This window comes from Panthera pardus, unplaced genomic scaffold (assembly GCF_024362965.1).
Source record: "Panthera pardus isolate Hobbes unplaced genomic scaffold, ASM2436296v1 HiC_scaffold_8, whole genome shotgun sequence".
In the NCBI taxonomy this organism is placed as follows: Eukaryota; Metazoa; Chordata; class Mammalia; order Carnivora; family Felidae; genus Panthera; species Panthera pardus.
The window spans coordinates 51,094,416-51,111,329 of NW_026527013.1; the positions used below are offsets into that span (position 1 = coordinate 51,094,416).

The window sequence follows — 16,914 nt, forward strand, 5'->3', positions numbered from 1 at the left end:
TCTGCCTTTTTTATTTTAGCCATGTTGGTAGGTATGGAGTGATATCTCACTGTGGTTTTGATTTGTATTTCCTTACTGACAAATGATGCTGAGCATCTTTTCATGTGCTTATTAACCACTCATGTAAGCTCTTCAGAGAAATATCTATTCAAATCCTTTACCCATTTTTAAATTGAGTCTCCGTCTAATTATTGGGCAGCACACTTTTCTTTGCCTTCGAAATTACCCTGGAATCTTACTTTATTTGCCTATGGTTACTTTTCCAGGTCACCAAGGCCCTGGTAAATTTTATTTCCACTCAATCTCCTATCATTTTAAGAGATGTAGGATCATATAATCATTGAATTAGACCCATAGAAGCCCAAATAAACATCTGGTGCAATGTTTGGGACACAGAAGAGCTCGGAAATATTTGCTGATTGTATGGAATGAATGAATACAGAGAATTCAACAAGAAAATCAGAGCTCTTATGAAGAAAGAAACCTTAGAAGTGACCTAACCTAGGATGACAAAAAAGCATGTACGCTGACCTTCTAAATTCCCTGGCCGTGGCAGACATCATTAATTGATCACAGCTCTGTTTTTAACTGATGCGTGAAGGAGGCTTCACAATCTTCAACACAGAGCCCTGGGCAGGCACTACCAATCAATCAGAGTGGATGTGAGAGAGAACAGTCATTTGCCATCACTCTCAGAATTTTAAACTGAGGCTCAGGGGCGCCTGGGTGGCTCATTTGGTTAAGCGTCCAACTTCAGCTCAGGTCTGATCTCTCTAGTCCCCAGTTCGAGCCCCACATCTGGCTCTGTGCTGACTGCTCAGAGCCTGGAGCCTGCTTTGGGTTCCGTGTCTCTCTCTCTCTCTGTCCCTTCTCCACTTGTGCTTTGTCTCTTTCTCAAAAATAAGTAAACATTTAACTGAGGCTCGGGGAAATACTGTAAATGTGGCCTTTTCAAAACCCAGTCTGTCTGACTCCAATGCTAGCACTCCTTTCACCGTGCCCCACTAAAGCACTTTATCAGCTCCCATACATGGTAATTCTAAATCTCCCATCTTTAGCTTGTCCCATCTTGGAATGGGTTCATTGGGTTCCCCAGGCACTGGTTGGCAACACAATGCTGTTTCCTCTTGTTGGGACACACTCAACCCCAACCAGCCCTCCAGCCACCAAAACGGACTCCCAAGCAAGCCCCTGCCCCAACAAATGTCCGGTGATTCCTGCCCATCTGAGAATGTGCTTGCTGGGCGTGATTCTCGTTACAGTTCAGCTCTCTTGTCAGCTGGCCCTTTCCCTGCCTGTTGATTCTGGCACAAGGCCAGGCCTGACAAGTGCTAGCGAGGCATGGCCAGCCCTGCCTCCTCCGTGACACTGACCTCCAAGAGAGCACATGATGGTGGCTCAGCACATGCACCCTCAGGGTGCATAGGGGGAAGGCTGAGGCTGTCAGCAGGAAGCATGCCCCTGCCTTCTACCCTGCCCTCAATTTTTCCTGGGACTTCACTTACCTTCTCCTTCATCTTCTCAATTTTCTTCACAGAGCTGCGGCGCTGGGGCCGGTCCTCGTGTCGGAGCAGGTTCATGCTGAGGTCACCAGACTTGTTGAACTGCTTCTCCTCCTGCTTCTCGGCCTCCTTTAGTTTGCTTTCTGCACTGATGCTCTCTGCGTGGTACATGTGGTAGGTTTTCATGACCTGGGGACACAGGAGAGCAGGAAATCAGCAGCACGCACGGCCCAGCATGCCATCCCAGTGCTCCCGGCCCCCTTCAGGTTCTGCGTGCCAGTAAGCTGTGCTGTACCCTCTTCCCACCACATCCTTGGGCTCCTGGCCGTTCTTTACTTTCGCACAAACTTGGGGAACGATGATGGTCATCAGTGGCAGCTTCATCGCCATCATCATCATCACCAACTCATTAAGTCCTGACTGAATGCCAGGAATGGACGCGTAAAGAGGAAATTTAAGGGGCTCCTGAGTGGCTCAGTCAGTTAAGTGTCCGACTTCGGGTCAGGTCATGATCTTACAGTTCGTGGGTTTCAGCCCTGCACTGGGCTCTGTGCTGACAGCTCACAGCCTGGAGCCTGCTTCAGATTCTATATCTCCCTCTCTCTCTCCACACCTCCCCTGCTTGTGCTCTGTCTCTCTCTCTCTCTCCCTCTCAGAAATAAATAAATAAACATTTTTTTAAAAAGGGGGGAAACTGAAAAGCCCCCAAGTATTTGGGAGTCTCAGAGGTGATATGACAAACTTGGCCCTCCCTCAGCTGCCCTCTCTGGCCCTGCCAGCCATGACTCTTGTCCCTCACTCCCTCCCTCCTCCCAGTGTCACTGGGAAAGCCCCTCCTCAGGGGCTCAGGGAATGCCCATGGGAACAAGCAAATCGTCTCCTCAGCTGTCTCCTTATTGGCCTGCAAATGGAAATGGTTCTGTCCCCAAAAGGAGCATCACTGGGTAACCTAGTTGCTATTCTACACTTTCTGAAAGAAACTCATCCTTGGCTATACAGTGTATTCCCACAAAGCAAACTGCACTTTGCTCTTCTGCTTGCATAGTAGAAGTACATATTGTTATAGCAAGGGAATTTTTGAGACAGAAGAAATCCTAGACATCATCTAATCCAATCACTAAATTTTACAAATAAGGAAACTGAGGCCCCAGAGGGCAAAGTGGCTTTTCCAAGACTGAACAGTATTATCAGCGTAGTCTCCAAACTTTGCCTCCGTGTGGCCAACAGTACGATCAAGCTACAGAACACTTCCATGACACCACAGAGATCCCCACCCCTCCCCCGGCCCCAGACAATCACTGATTTCCTTTCTGTCACTGTCAGGGTTTTGTGTGTTCTAGAACTTCGTATACATGGAACCAACACATATAAATTCTTTGGGTTCCACCCTCTTTTGCTCAGCAGAATTTTTTTGAGATTCTCCCAGTTCTTTTTCATTGCTGAGTAGTTATTATTACATTGTATAGGTCTATCACTATTTGTGTATTTATTCATATGTTAGTAGTTACCTGGGTTGTGCACAGTTTTGGTCTATTATGAATAAAGCTGCTAAAAATGTTCACGTATAATTCTTTGTGTGGACATATGTTTTCATCTCACTCAGGTAAATATCTAGGAGTAGAATGTAGGGTCATATAGGAAGCATATGTTCAGCCAAATTAGAATTCTGGTCTCTTTACCCAAATGTCCACTGATGGATGAATGGATAAAGATGTGGTATACACACACACACACACACACACACACACACACACACACACAATGAAGTATTACTCAGCAATCAAAAAGAATGAAATCTTGCCATTTGCAACCACGTGGATGGAACTAGAGGGTATTATGCCAAGTGAAATTAGTCAGAGAAAGACGAATATCATATGACTTCACTCATATGAGGAATTTAAGATACAAAACAGATGAACATAAGGGAAGGGAAGCAAAAATAATACGAAAACAGGGAGGGGGACAAAACATAAGAGACTCTTAAAAGGGAGAACAGGGGGATACTGGAGGGGTTGTGGAAGGGGGGATGGGCTAAATGGGTAAGGGACATTAAGGCATCTACTCCTGAAATCATTGCTGTACTATATGCTAACTTGCATGTAAGTTAAAAAATAAATTATTATAATTAATTAACTAATTAATTTTAAAAAAGAATTCTGGCCTCTTTTAATCCACCACTCTTTCTACCATACCATACTGTTTTCGTAATTTGTTACCATTTTCTCGGCAGGTGTGAAGAGTTTCGGCAGCCTTAAAACAAGTTGGGCAGTCCCATATCAACAGGACTTCATCTCCCAGTTGCACCTTTCCTGGGTACTATCAAGTTTATGATCATATTTCTGTGCTAAGAAACACACGAACTTTCTGGAATCCATTGCTCCTGAGCTTTGCTTGTTCTCTTCTCTTGTCATTTGGATAATCATAGCAGCTAATAAAGCAGAGGCTTCTACCTGGGGAAGGGATACACTCCTGCCTAATGGGGCCATTTAAATCAGAGAACTTGGAAAAAACTCTTGCTCAACATTATAACCTTATTCCTTCTCATCTGAAGTCCTGTGAAGTGAGTTTATTAGATGAAGAATTCCTCTCTCTTACCATTAAATCACAGCATCAGTCTGTTGCACAGAAAGCCCCATTTGCCATCGGCCAGGAGTTAATGTGGGAAGTATCTGTTGTAGAACATAGTAGGTATTGTAGAGCATGAGCTCTGATACAAATGTCTGGTGCAAATGTCCTGATGGTGCCTCTTACCAGCTGTGTGACCTTGGGCAAGTCACGGAACCTCTCTGACCTCTACTTCCTCATTGTAAAATGGCGACGACCACGACACCTACCTCATAGATTGTTATGAAGACTAAGTGAGCTAACGTAGGTAAAGTGCTGAGAACAACAACTGCCACATGATAAGAGCCACGTAGACATTAGCTGCTACCACCAACACCGCCGTCATCATCACCCCTGATTTGGGCTGAGGGTTTGAGAACCTTGAATTTACTCATTGGAGTTCAGGAAAATGCTTACAAATTCTAAAGAACGTTAGGTATTGCACAAAATTTTATTCTCTTTTTCTTAAATGTTTATCTATTTTTGAAAGAGAGGGAGTAAGCCGGGGAGGGGCAGAGAGAGAGAATCCCAAGCAGGCTCCGTGCTGTCAGCGCAGAGCCCAACACAGGGCTTGAACTCACGAACCGTGAGATCATGACCTGAGCCAAAATCAAGAGTCGGACACTCAACTGACTGAGCCACCTAGGCACCCTGCAAAATTTTATTCTATACCATGTTTCTCCCTTCTTCTTTCATCTTGAAAACCTCCCCAAATGTCAAAACAATAAATGAATAAAAAATGCAATCAACTTTTCTTTATTGGTCTTGGTGAAAAGACCTCTTCTGTGCATTCCACCCATGTTTGCCTTTTTGAATTGCCCTAAAGCCTCTAGAGATGCTATTCTCAGTGATTTCTTCCACTCCTCGTGCCAGTTCCACTAAACTTATTTCCAAACTCAATGGACCAGAAAGTGTGCCAGATCGATGTGTTCTCGACATCTAGTGGCCAAAAGGAACGACTGCAGGCTTCTAGAAAACCAAAGCAATTGCCTATTTTTCCACCATCTTTATGCCACAGCTCCGGCTCCAGGAATGTCATACATATAAGACTTGGGAATGCCTGCTGAAGTCTATCTCCAAGGGCCCCGCGTTTCCATTCTCAAAGTTTTTCTCTATTCCTCTGCATTCATGGGGACCACTGGTGTCTTTACTTTTCTACCATGCTGCTGGGGTGTTCATTTCTGGACTTACTCCCTTCTGGGTTCAATGATTCTTACAAAAGCCACTTTTTCTGTTTCAGCTGCTGAGGTCTGCTTCTCTCACCATTAATCTATCATCTGTGTTGAGTAGTTCAGAGGAAGAGAGAGCGTTTCTATTTGCAATTAGATCTTCCTGTCCAATCATCCATGCATCCATCCATCTATTCACTCAAGGTCAGCATCCCAGCTGGGTGTTCTCAGCCTCCCACATTTCCCTTTGCCTAGTTTTCCACTGAACCACTGAGTACTTTTCCTGCTCTACATCAAGCCAAACTTGCCAGCACAGTCTCTGAGCTGAGTTGCAAAAATCCCATGATTGGAGAACACAGCCCGACAACCCTGGGACCAAACTCTCTGGATCCAATTGGTAATTCTTTATCCTAAGAATAACAGTGAACTTGGTTGCCCAGGATGACTTATGTCACACAGCTGCCACAAAAGAGTTTACCTGGGGACCTCTCAGAAATGAGTCTAACTATATCCAGAATCCTCTAGATGATGCCTTTATTTAATTACCTGAAATACAGGTTTTAGCATGAAATGTCCTTAGCTCAACAGAACAGTCTGCTCAATACTGCCAGTCCAGGATGTGCTAATTAATATTTAAAATTATCAATTACTTCAGAGTTTGCAAACCTCTTTTTTTATTATCTCCAAGGAGCATTTCAATGAATCCTTATCCCAACCCTGGTAGGCAGTATGATAACAATAATGGTGATAGCAGCTAACATTTATTGAGCACTTACTTACATGCCTGGCCTTGTTCTAAGCACTGTACATATACAAACTCTCTTATTTCCCACAAAAACCCTAGAAGGTAGATACCATATGATCCCTGCTTTATGGATACGGAAACCACAAAATAGGGACGAAAGCGTCCTCTTCCCCGAAGGGAAATCAGGAGACCTGGTTTTGAGACTCAACCCCAACTTGCTGGGTGACTTTGACAGAGGCTTGTCCTCTCTGTGCCACCTGGTGGAGACCAGAATGGGGGTGGGTAGGAAAGTGCTCTGTAAGTTGTAACAACAAAGTGACTGGCTGACAGCCCCAGTGTTGGGGGTGGGAAGGGAGCAGAGGTGGATGCAGGCATTCAGCTGAGGCCAAGGCACTGAGACCCAGTCTTCAACTTGGCACCTCTAAAGGACCTCTCAGAGGCACCCACCTAGCTTTCTGCCCAGCTTAATGGGATGTTCATGTTCCAACCCTGTAGACCCAATCAGAGAAGCCCTGTGGAACAAGTCTAGCACAGGCTGAGAAGGAGCCTGTAAGGGCATGTAAGTTGAGACCATTGTTCTTGGACACAGATCAGTTTCATATATTCTCAAAAGGCTCCCCAGAAATCTTGGTGTATTAGCCCATCTTGAAAGAAACTGAGGCTCAGAAATGGCAAGTGGATTGTACAAAGTCACTCAGCGAGCCACACAGCTAGGACTTCTGAACTGTCTCTAGTAATCACGCTGCCTTTTGCTGTATACACTTTGCTTTCTGCATCTTCCCAAATCCTCAGATCATGAAAACAAGAAAATATTATATGCATAATCCTTCAGACCCTCTCTTGAATGCAAAAGAAGCCAAAGGAAATATGGAAGTTGACAGCATCATTTAAGGGACATGCTGGGGCAGGATAAGAATCAGTTGTTAGACAACAGGTTCTCAACAATGAAGTTCATGTGCACTTCCTCTTCCCCACAGGCAGGACCATCTCTGAGTCACCCAAGAGCTGTGTATGGGTGAAATCCTGGGCCAATGCATGCCAAAGACATCTCTGAAGGATAAGCAAAGTTCCCAAATTTCAGTATGACCACCCATACTGTGTGGCCTACATTCTCTGAACAACTTACAATCGCTATCTTATTTACTCATTGCACGTCTATACACTGTCTTACTGCAACTAGAATGCAAAGTCCAGAGGTCCAGGACTTTGTTCATAAACATATTCCCTATACTAAAGCAGAGACTGGTATGCAGAAAGCATCAGTATATATTTGCATGAATGAATGAATGACAGCTGGCTGGCTGGCTGAGCGTATAGGTGGAAGGATGGGTAGATAGGGAGATGGTTGAATTGATAGGTGGGTGGGTGGGTAAATGGGTAGATGGATGTGTGGGTGGATGGAAGGAACAGAGGAAGGAGAGAAGGGAGAATAAAATGGAGGAGGTACAGTTCTACTGCCTTTCACCTTGTGAATACATTTGAAGGTAGGGAGACAGCTACACCTTTGATCATTAAATATTTATTGAACAACTCATTACATACTATAGTGTGGAAGAAAGGGTCTCCACCATCAAAGAATACACACTGCAGTAGGGACATGGACAAGTTCACAAGTGATGATCACACAGTGTAACAAGTGCTGTGATGAGGGAAATGCAATGTGATAAAGGATGGCTTTCTGGAGGAAGTGACATTTAAACTGAACCTTGAAGTAATAGCTGTTACCTGGGTGAACAGGGCAAGAGTTGAGGTGGAATATTCCAGAAAAAGGGAGCAGTGTGAGTGCTAAGGCCAGAATGAGCAGGAGTCAAATAGGTTTGAGGAATAGCTTACAGGTAGAAGCATATCAGGTGTTTCAGTACTAGTCAATGGAGTCACCTCCTTATACTCCCCCAATACTCCCCCTCAGTGGACATCTGTTGTTTTTCTCTGCCTAGGATCATCCAGTCCTCATTCTTCTGGAACAGCTTCCTGATTTTCTTTGAGGAAATCCCCAAAAATTCCCCTCCGGCACTCTCAGTCCCAGTGGTTCATGGGAAACTGACACCACCCTCCAATCCAGGAGTGGGCAGGAGATGCGGGGGTGGGCAGGAGACACAGGCCTGGCCAATCAGTAAACATTATGTTAACCTGGCCACAGTGATTGGAGCCCAAGACCCCAGCCAGGTCAATCAGAGACAGCCCAGGGCTTTGTTGGAAATGCTGGGAAGGGCAAATTAATTTTCCACAGGATACACTGAGCTGATAGAAAGTGAGCTTGCAGTGGGGGACATATTTGTCACCCCTGGGAGCAGACTGCCTGATCATGAAGACATCACAGAGGAAAGCAAAATCAAAAGAGAGAGGGGATGGATGGATAGGTGGATGAACCATGGAAGGAAAGAGGGAAGGAGGAGAAAGAGACAGAAAGAAAGGAAGGAGGAAAAGTGAGAGAGGGAGCAGTCTCCTGCCTTTGATCTGGTGAGCCTACTGAAGGTTTGGGGAGAACAGTTACACCCGGATCATTACATATCTATTCAGCAGTTTATGATATGCCAGGTACTGGCAGGTGCTGGCAATACTACTGTGTGGAAAACAGACAAGGTGTTGTGCCTCACGGAAATACACACCCTACTCGGGAGACAAACAAGTGTGTGAGCCTCTGAGATCCAATACAATGATTCTTCACTTCCTCAGTATGCATGGATTCCCATCCCTAGTTATTGAATGAGTCCCTGATAGCCACCCCACTGCCCACCTCAGTGCCCAACTCACAACCAGGCAATACCGACTGACCGAGCAGGGGATGCCTGCCCCACACCCCAGCTTCTGCCTCGCTATTGCCTTCAGGGCTTCCCCCTGGCCTCCCTCCAGCCCAGGGAAGTCCCCTGTCCTTCAGATCCAAACTAAATGGCATCTCTTCTCTGTGGCCTTCTTGATGCCCAGCTGGACTTCATCTCCCCACCCCTCTTCCCACCATGTCTATGTCTCCACAAGGACATTCGTCGCACGGTGTAACGATATCCCATCTTCCGGACACAGTGGAGGATCAGCACAGGTATGCTGAGTGACTGAACAAATGTCTTGGCGGGAGAGCTGGGAGAAGAGGAGGTTGCCTGGAGGGAAACCTTGTCCCCTTGTTCTCCTTTGGACTGCTCCCACCCGTAGATGAACCCGGGCCACACGCTAGCCAGCAGGCTGCGATGGTCTGGCAGAGCCTGCCTTGCCCTGAGTTGGGAGACATGCCCTTGTCTGCCACCAACAGTGATGTGGCATGAGGATAAAAGCTGGAGAGGGGACTCAGAGCTCCTCGAGTTTCGTGCCTTCATGCCACAGATGGGCGAAATCAAGGGCCAGAGCCCAGCTAACTTGCACCGGTTGGCATTTCCCAAAGTGTGAGATGGGAACCACCTGTGTCAGCAAGATAGTTTTCAGGTGTTCCAGATGTGTGGTTAACCCTTTCAATTTATCAGGAGGGAAAATTCAGTTTGGTGCTCGAATGTCAGCAGGAAGAAGCACTGTTGTAGTATCTTCATCTAACTTGCAAAACCCTTCTGTTTACACCACTTTGTTTTTCATTCGCTAATGTGAACTATCATAACCTTCCAAAACAAATGCAGATAGGACTTTATATATATTTAAATAACTAAATTTATTTATTTAAGTAGCTTTGGGGAGTAGACTAGGAGCAAGCTCTGCCACTCCCCAGCTAGGTGACCTTGGGCTGGCCACCTGACCTCTCTGGGCCTCAGATCCCTCATCTCTAAAGTGGGGTGATGGCTCAGTCAGTTGGGAATCCAACTCTTGATTTCGGCTCAGGTCATGATCTCATGATTCGTGGGTTTGGGCCCCACATTGGGCTCCATGCTGACAGTGCAGAGTCTGCTTAGGATCCTCTCTCTCTCTCTCAAAAACAAATAAAGTTAAGATAAAATGGGGTGGTAATACTATCACTACCTCAACGAGTTACGGTGAGGATGAAATGAATTAAGAGATGCAGAGCATTTAGCCCAGTACCCAGCACATGGCAAGCATCATATAAGAGTGGAGACTGATTATTAGGGATATGAAACAATCTCCAAGATATAACCACAAAACCAAGATGCAGAACTGTAGGTCCAGGTGTTACCACTTGTGTAAAAACAGGGGTGTGCAGGATACGTCCACACGCGTATGCTCTTTGATGAACCAAACATCTCTGTGAGAGGATACTGCTGAACTAGAAACGAGTAACCCAGGTTGTATGGAGTAAGGGGGACTCCGGCAACAGAGATACACTTCTCATCATGGAATTTTTTATACTGCTTAAGCATTGCTTTTTACTGAGTGCATGTATTATCTATTTCTAAATTTAAATATTCAACAATTTTTTTCATGTTTATTTATTTTTGAGAGAGAAAGAGACAGGCAGACGGAGTGTGATCAGGGGAGGGGCAGAGAGAGAGGGAGACACAGAACTCGAAGCAGGCTCCAGGCTCTGAGCTGTCAGCACACAGCCCGATGTGGGGCTCAAACCCACGAACCACGAGATCATGACCTGAGCCGAGGTCAGACGCTTAACTGACTGAGCCACCCAGATGCCCCATTAAATATTCAACAATCTTTTAAAAGAGAAAGTCTCTCTGGCTGGAGTATGGAGTATGAATAATAGAGAGCAAGCCTCGGGGATGGGAAAGTGGTCAGCTGGTGATTGCTATTTTTCAGGCAAAACATTCTTAGGTCTCTGGCTGGCCCTGTGACAAGGGGGGATGGAGGGGAGAGGAAACACGCGGAAGTATACAAGAAAAATATTTATGCTTCATTCTTTCATAAAACACACGATTTAGCACTAGTGTTTGCCAGGCATTACGCTATGCTCTCTTTCACTCACTCTTCTTGGAACAATCCAGCGATGAGCTGGTAACATCCCCACAGTCTAGAGAGGGACTGAGGCTCAGAGGGTTTGACAACTGACAAGGCGTTGAACCCAGGCCATGCTGACTCTAAAACCTGGACTCTTCCCAATACACAAGGTTGCTTTTCCACTAATTAATTAGGACACTGAGAGTTTTAAGTGAGTCAATTTGATGAAAAATATTAAATAAAGGAGACAGGGCCCAATGACACGATGGAACCATGGTAGTCACACCTGAATGACAACAGATGTGGAGATGTCGGTCTAGGAAGACTCAATGTGAGCCTGGGATGGAACTGGAGCCAGAACCCAGGCTTCTGGGCTCCTAGTCTCAGGCTGTCTCTACCTCCTGCATCCCTGAGGGTGGGCATCAGAAAGGAAATGCCCTTGCAAAAATTTGCCTGGGGGTCCAGAGTTGATTTCATATCCCTGAGCCCGGTGCAAAATCAAATCAAAGCCTGAACAACTTGAAAGTGGAGTCCATTCATTACTCCAATTAGTATCTACCTGTCACCAGCTGTGGCTAGGTGCGGGCACTCCACATCACCCTGAAACAAGTCTCAGGGGCCCCTCCCGCAGCCCTGCCTGGGAGAGTCTGGAGCACAGTGACAGGGCACAAAGAAAGGGCCATAAGGGGGATGTTACAGTATTTGTCACTTCAAAAGACGACAGATACATTTCATGATCTAGGGCTGTATCGAAAATCTGAACATATTTTTAGCTAAATAATGAAAACAGTGGTTTTTTATTGTTGTTTCTTTTGTTTTTGCTTCTTCAGGAACCATTGGCACATAGGCCCACACTCTCAACTTCTGCCCTTTTCTCCTCCCAGGCCAACATATGATGATCGAGAGAGATAGTAGGTCAGACTGATGGGAGTTCAGGGAAAAAGAGGTGAGTTAAGACAGGGTGTGTGTGTGTGTGTGTGTGTGTGTGTGTGTGTGTGCGCGCGCTCACACATGCATTTGTGCTTGCATACATGCTGGCATGTTTTAGAAAGGAGGGCACCTCAAGGTGATGAAGACTGGGCAGAGGGAAGGCTTTTTGAGTGAGTGAGTGAGTGAGTGAGTGAGTGAGTGAATGAATGAATGAACAAACAAACAAATGAACAAAATGCCCAGGCCTGCAGTCTCCTCCACACCCTGGTCTCAGATGGAGACAAGCTTTTCCCTAAAGTGGGTGATGGATGGCCTTAGCATTTATCTCTATCATCACTGCGCCCAGTATTACTTCCTCAACATGTCACCTCCTCTAGAAAACATGAAAAGAACTAAAGTGAGGCTTACTGGACAATGTTTTCTACATCATTTGTTCCTCAGTCACTGCTGTCATGACTCTGGGGCTGGGAAAGGAGGGGAATTCTAGTAACGAGGCATGGTAACTAGAAAGTGCTCAAAAGACATCCCTAATAATGAAGCGTGAGATTTGGGGTCCACAGCGTCCTTAGCAGCTGGGCGGCTGCAGTGGGCTGTTTGCAAAGACGGCCACAACAGCCCCCTCCCTGGCTGCAGGGATGCCCCTTTGCCTTGTGACTTCGCAAGTAACTCCCTCTAAGAGGTGATGTTCACTCCTCCACACCTCAACCATGGACTTGGCTGCGTGACTTGCTTTGGCCAATAGCATATTTGCAAGTATGACACGAGCAGAGGATTGAGAAGTGCTGGCAACACTGGGTGTTTCCCACTTTGGGCTCTTTTTTTTTTTTTTTTAATTTTTTTTTAACGTTTATTTATTTTTGAGACAGAGAGAGACAGAGCATGAACAGGGGAGGGGCAGAGAGAGAGGGAGACACAGAATCTGAAACAGGCTCCAGGCTCTGAGCTGTCAGCACAGAGCCCGATGCGGGGCTCGAACTCACAGACCGTGAGATCATACCTGAGCCGAAGTCGGACGCTTAACCGACCAAGCCACTCAGGCGCCCCTTGGGCTCTTTTTTTAACTGGCCAGAAATCCAGAGCTGTATCAGCAGCCCTGGTTGAACTCAGCCCAAATCGCCAACCAACAAGATCATGAGTCACTGAGTTTTGACATCATTTGTTAGGTAGCCACTGAAAACTGCTACCAAGGCCTTAAGCAAGGTACTTCTATGTGTCTCAGTTTCTTTACCTGTAGAACATGCTAATTAAATAATACATACAAAACACCTCATACTGTGTGACACACATCCCAAGCACATGTGGGATGTGCTTGGGATCCCACTATCCTTTGTTACTATCCTTGTTTTGACAATAAAGAAAATGAGGTCCAAGACGTTAACTGACCTGGCCAAGCTGGTAGGTGGTGCAGCAAGGGTTCAAACCCAGACCCATCTGCAGTCTGCCTCCCCTGCCGAGAATTCCCTTTCTCCTCCCCTCTACCCCTCTGTTCTTTCATCCTACCCCTCCAGAGGCACCAAGCTCAAAACTCACCCTTGATCACAGCAGCCTACCTGGAGCCATCACTTTTCTGAACCTTCGATTTCTCTTGCACGTGCACACTCTCCCTCTCGTTTCTTCACTCAGTAAGTGTGCATCAATCACCTACTATGTGCACGCACTGCCACAGGCTCTGGGCACACTGTGGAGAGCACGGCACAGCCCCCACAGAGTTCATGGTCTGGGTGCCTCCCCCTCGGAGTCCACATATCCAGCAGATACCACACTCTGTTTCACACTGCTGTATCACCAGTTCGCGTACTTTAGTCTTGTCTCTGTGCTCAGATTCGAAACTCATTGTAGGCAAAACCACTTTTGTTCATGTATTCATACATCCCTCCCTCCTCTGCTTCAGCAAGCACCCTGGGAACACTGGGGATACACAAGATACTTCAAAGATGAATTCTTCAAATGTTCACAGCCCACCACCGTGCCTCATGCAGTACTGGGTAAACAGTAGGCAGCCCCAGGTGCTTGAATTTAAATGCTTTCGGGGCAAACACTGAAGACTCAGCGTGCCATCAATAAATGAGCTGGAGGTTGCTGCTGGCATTCTGAGGCTCTCATCCCTCCACGAGGGGCTGCAGGAGAAAACTGGGGAGGTGCTGCCCCTTCCTCCTCCACCAGCTCTGAGGCCATCGTCAGGCTGCCATGAACACAGGAAGCAGGGACTGACCTTCCTGCCTGGCCTGAACATCTGACACCAGTGGCGTTCCTGTCCAGCTGCCCTGCCCCGTGGCCAGTGAGGGCAAGTGCGCACAGAGCGCCTGCTGGGTTCAGGGCACTGTGCTGGGCACCAGCACCGTCTTCCGAATCCCCGCCTGCTCTGTCCAGTTTACACCTGCCAGCCCTGTTGGTCACAGGCAAGACTGAGAGGTGAAGTGCCAGAGGCCATACAACTGGGTTCAAACAGAGTCTCTGGGCATTAAGTTCACCATTACTGACCAAGATCTGGCTCTAGGGAGATTGCACGCCAACTGGCGACACAGAGATAACATGACAGATTTTTTTTCAACTGCCATAAGATTTCAAAGCCCAGAGGTAATAGCTTTCTAAAGGTGGAGTTTGGTCTGGGTTTGAAAAATGAGTATGACACACACAAGCAGAGAAGGAAAGAGGGCAGTTGTAAGCAGGGGGAGCTACAGGGTAAAGGGGTCAAGCGGGGCAGTATTTGGGGTGTACAGAGGGTGTCAAGGAGAGAAGCCCGGCTGAAGCCCAGAGGAAAGGTTAGAAATCTGGGTGGGAGCAGCTCTGTGTGTGTGTGATGGGGACGGGGTGGTCCCTGGGACCAGGACCCAGGTGTTGAAATACCATAGAGGAGAGTGATTCATTCAAAGAGGTTCCTGAGGAACATAAGAAGGACCTAGAATGGGGAACGCTGGTCTACAAAGTCCTCTACAGAATTCTGAATCGGGAAAGTCCCCATGTAACTGAGTGGGAGACTGAAGCCCAGAGAAGTAAATGCTTTGCCCAAAGTCCCATAGCTGGCTGGAGTCTGAGGCAGGACTTTCAACTTGAGGTCCAGGCTCTTGGGCAAAAGCTCTCGGCCCCTGAGGAGTCCACTACCTGCTGGCCGCATGGGATGTGAAGATAGAAAGATAATAACATCTAAGAGAGGGGTCTTCTCACAGCCTGCTATTCTTTCCCTTCCTTCCATATGATTTCAGCAGCAGAATCCCCACTTTTAATGAGAAACTTCATAAGGAACCCTGATATACTTAAAATACAACAGTTTTCATCTGTCCTGATTGTCTCTGGCAGTGAAGAGTCTCAAGCTCCATCTGCTGGGGCTACCTTGCCCTGTTCGCCCCAGGTTGTCTCTGGGGCTCACCACATTCTTCCATAAAGAAGCCCAAGGGCCCTCGAGGCACAATCAGTCAACTCGTGCATCATAACCTGGTGTGCCTGTGTTCCCCATTCACCGACTTGGATTCTAATACCCATTTCAAGCCCAGTCAGATCTCACCTCCACATCAGTAGCAAGGTCAGTTCTAGGCCAAGTTGTACTGTTCCGAAATCATTCCTTGGAGATGACAAGGAATGATCACCCCCTTCAACTCATGTGACCCTCCGAACAGTGCTCCATGTTGCAGACGAGAATACAGAAACCCAGATGAGCTACATACCTACCATCAATAGGCAGCAGGCGTCAACTTCAGCCTGTTGCACCTGACTCCAAACCCACATCCCTGTCTCAGGAGATTTTATGTCCATGCTGTCCCCACCTTGACCTTGTGTATTCTGCTTTTACAGGTAACACACAGCAGGTAGGTCATGCAAGTCTCTTGTGAACTTATACAAACTAAACATGCCCAGGGCCCCACCCCAGGTATACAGAATCAGAAGCCAGGGTTGCAAACCATTACAGCCCACCATGATGACTCCCAGTCATTGGGGCACAGACAGAGCAAAAATGCCCACAGTCATTCCAGGTCTCTGGTTTAGACTCCCTTTGGCTCCTGGTGCTGAAGAAAGAGGACCCGATGCCAAACAGCAGCAGAGCCTGAGCAGGACTTACTGTGTAGAGCTCATTGGTGACCTTCAGGAGCTCCTCATGCATCTGCAGACCAATCTCCTTGCTCTGGAATATGAAAGAACAAATGTCAGAGGGGGAGAAAGTCACTGGTTGCATTGACCAATTTCCTTTTCAACACAGAAAGGGCAGGAATACTTGGGATGGGGTGGGAATGGGTACAGAAACCAACATAAACTTCATTGATCTAGACTTGAATTCCTCAACTTGTGTCCATGACACAAATCCACAGAGAGGGGCCCCTTGCAAAAGGAATATTCCCTGGCCAAATAAGTTGAGGAACCTTCTACCTCCCTGCATTGGTGATTTACAGAGACGTCATCATGTTAAAGATTCTGAGAAGCCCACAGCCAATCAATCTGTTCGTCTTTCTTTAATTCGGTGGGTCCTAAACTGATGTGACCAGAGTCTGTGTCCCTGGCTCAATACTCATTAGCATCTCATGAGAGTGGGGTTCCACAGAACACAGTTTGAGAAATAATGACCTAGCATCTCAATTCATCATGAACAGTACAGGTTAACAGACTGGATGGAGCACAAGGCAAAAAGATCAAGGTTGTTGCTTCCACTGCATCACTGATGGGCCATGTGGCCCTGGAGTCTTACTTACACATCTATAAATAAACTAGAGCATCACAAAGCTTGGTCTGGGGGTCACTGCTGAGTGCTATACTAAAAAAGGGGCAGAGGCTTTTGTAGGCAAATACACTTGGGAAAGCTAGTTGAACAAAGAGAGATAGGTTCTCTTATGCAGGACTTTTCAGAGGCTTTCACACTCTTATATGCACGGCTTTCTACAGAGAGCTGTAGTATACAGTTTAGACGACCTCAATCTTTTTTCCATGAGGTGACATACACATTTAGTATACTGAGAAATGCAGTTCAGAATACAATTGACAAATCACCTCCAGGTCTCACCCAGCCTGAAGAGTTTAGGATTCTCTGTTACTTAAGGTATTATCATCATCATCATCATCATCATCATCATTATTATTATTATTTTGGTTAATACTTTCCCTGTTTGCCTGGACTATCATGTGAAGTTTCCATGTTGAAAATGGGAGCCCTGAAAAA

At 46.6% G+C, this 16,914-nt stretch overlaps 1 protein-coding gene across 7 annotated transcripts in view; it reads right to left on the reverse strand.

The window, feature by feature from the left end:
- The window catches only part of SRGAP3 (SLIT-ROBO Rho GTPase activating protein 3), a 261,838-nt gene that overhangs the window by 75,811 nt on the left and 169,113 nt on the right, over positions 1-16,914 (reverse strand). For all 7 annotated transcript variants that reach the window (XM_019428285.2, XM_019428284.2, XM_019428283.2 and 4 more), the window contains exons 4-5: positions 15,826-15,888; positions 1,506-1,691 (exon numbers count right to left, since the gene is read on the reverse strand). In XM_019428285.2, coding sequence (XP_019283830.1) covers positions 1,506-1,691; positions 15,826-15,888 — 249 coding nt within the window. The remainder of the gene's footprint in view (positions 1-1,505; positions 1,692-15,825; positions 15,889-16,914) is intronic.